The sequence below is a fragment of the Gekko japonicus genome, unplaced genomic scaffold (assembly GCF_001447785.1).
Source record: "Gekko japonicus isolate JY-2015 unplaced genomic scaffold, Gekko_japonicus_V1.1 scaffold784, whole genome shotgun sequence".
Taxonomy (NCBI): Eukaryota; Metazoa; Chordata; class Lepidosauria; order Squamata; family Gekkonidae; genus Gekko; species Gekko japonicus.
In genome coordinates this window covers 392,614-392,860 of record NW_015164207.1, presented here as the reverse complement: position 1 = coordinate 392,860, position 247 = coordinate 392,614, and the positions used below count along the sequence as shown (strand labels likewise).

General features: G+C 65.2%; 1 protein-coding gene across 1 annotated transcript in view; it reads left to right on the top strand.

Annotated features, from left to right (window-relative positions):
- ELMO2 (engulfment and cell motility 2) overlaps positions 1–247 on the top strand; it is an 11,217-nt gene that overhangs the window by 8,217 nt on the left and 2,753 nt on the right. Inside the window, exon 15 of the mRNA XM_015408416.1 lies at positions 64–220. Coding sequence (XP_015263902.1) covers positions 64–220 — 157 coding nt within the window. The remainder of the gene's footprint in view (positions 1–63; positions 221–247) is intronic.

Here is a 247-nt window from a genome sequence, read left to right as displayed (position 1 = left end):
CCCCTCCCGCCCCCTCCCTGCGGCCCACCAGCTCCAACCCTGTGGCTTAATCTCTCCCTAAAGCCAACGAGGGCCGGAACGACTACCACCCCATGTTCTTCACTCACGACCGCGCCTTCGAGGAGCTGTTTGCCATCTGCATCCAGCTGCTGAACAAGACCTGGAAGGAGATGCGTGCCACGGCGGAAGACTTCAACAAGGTGCTGGGGGCTGGGGGAGGGCTCCCCCCCCCCGCTTCCCGGCCTGG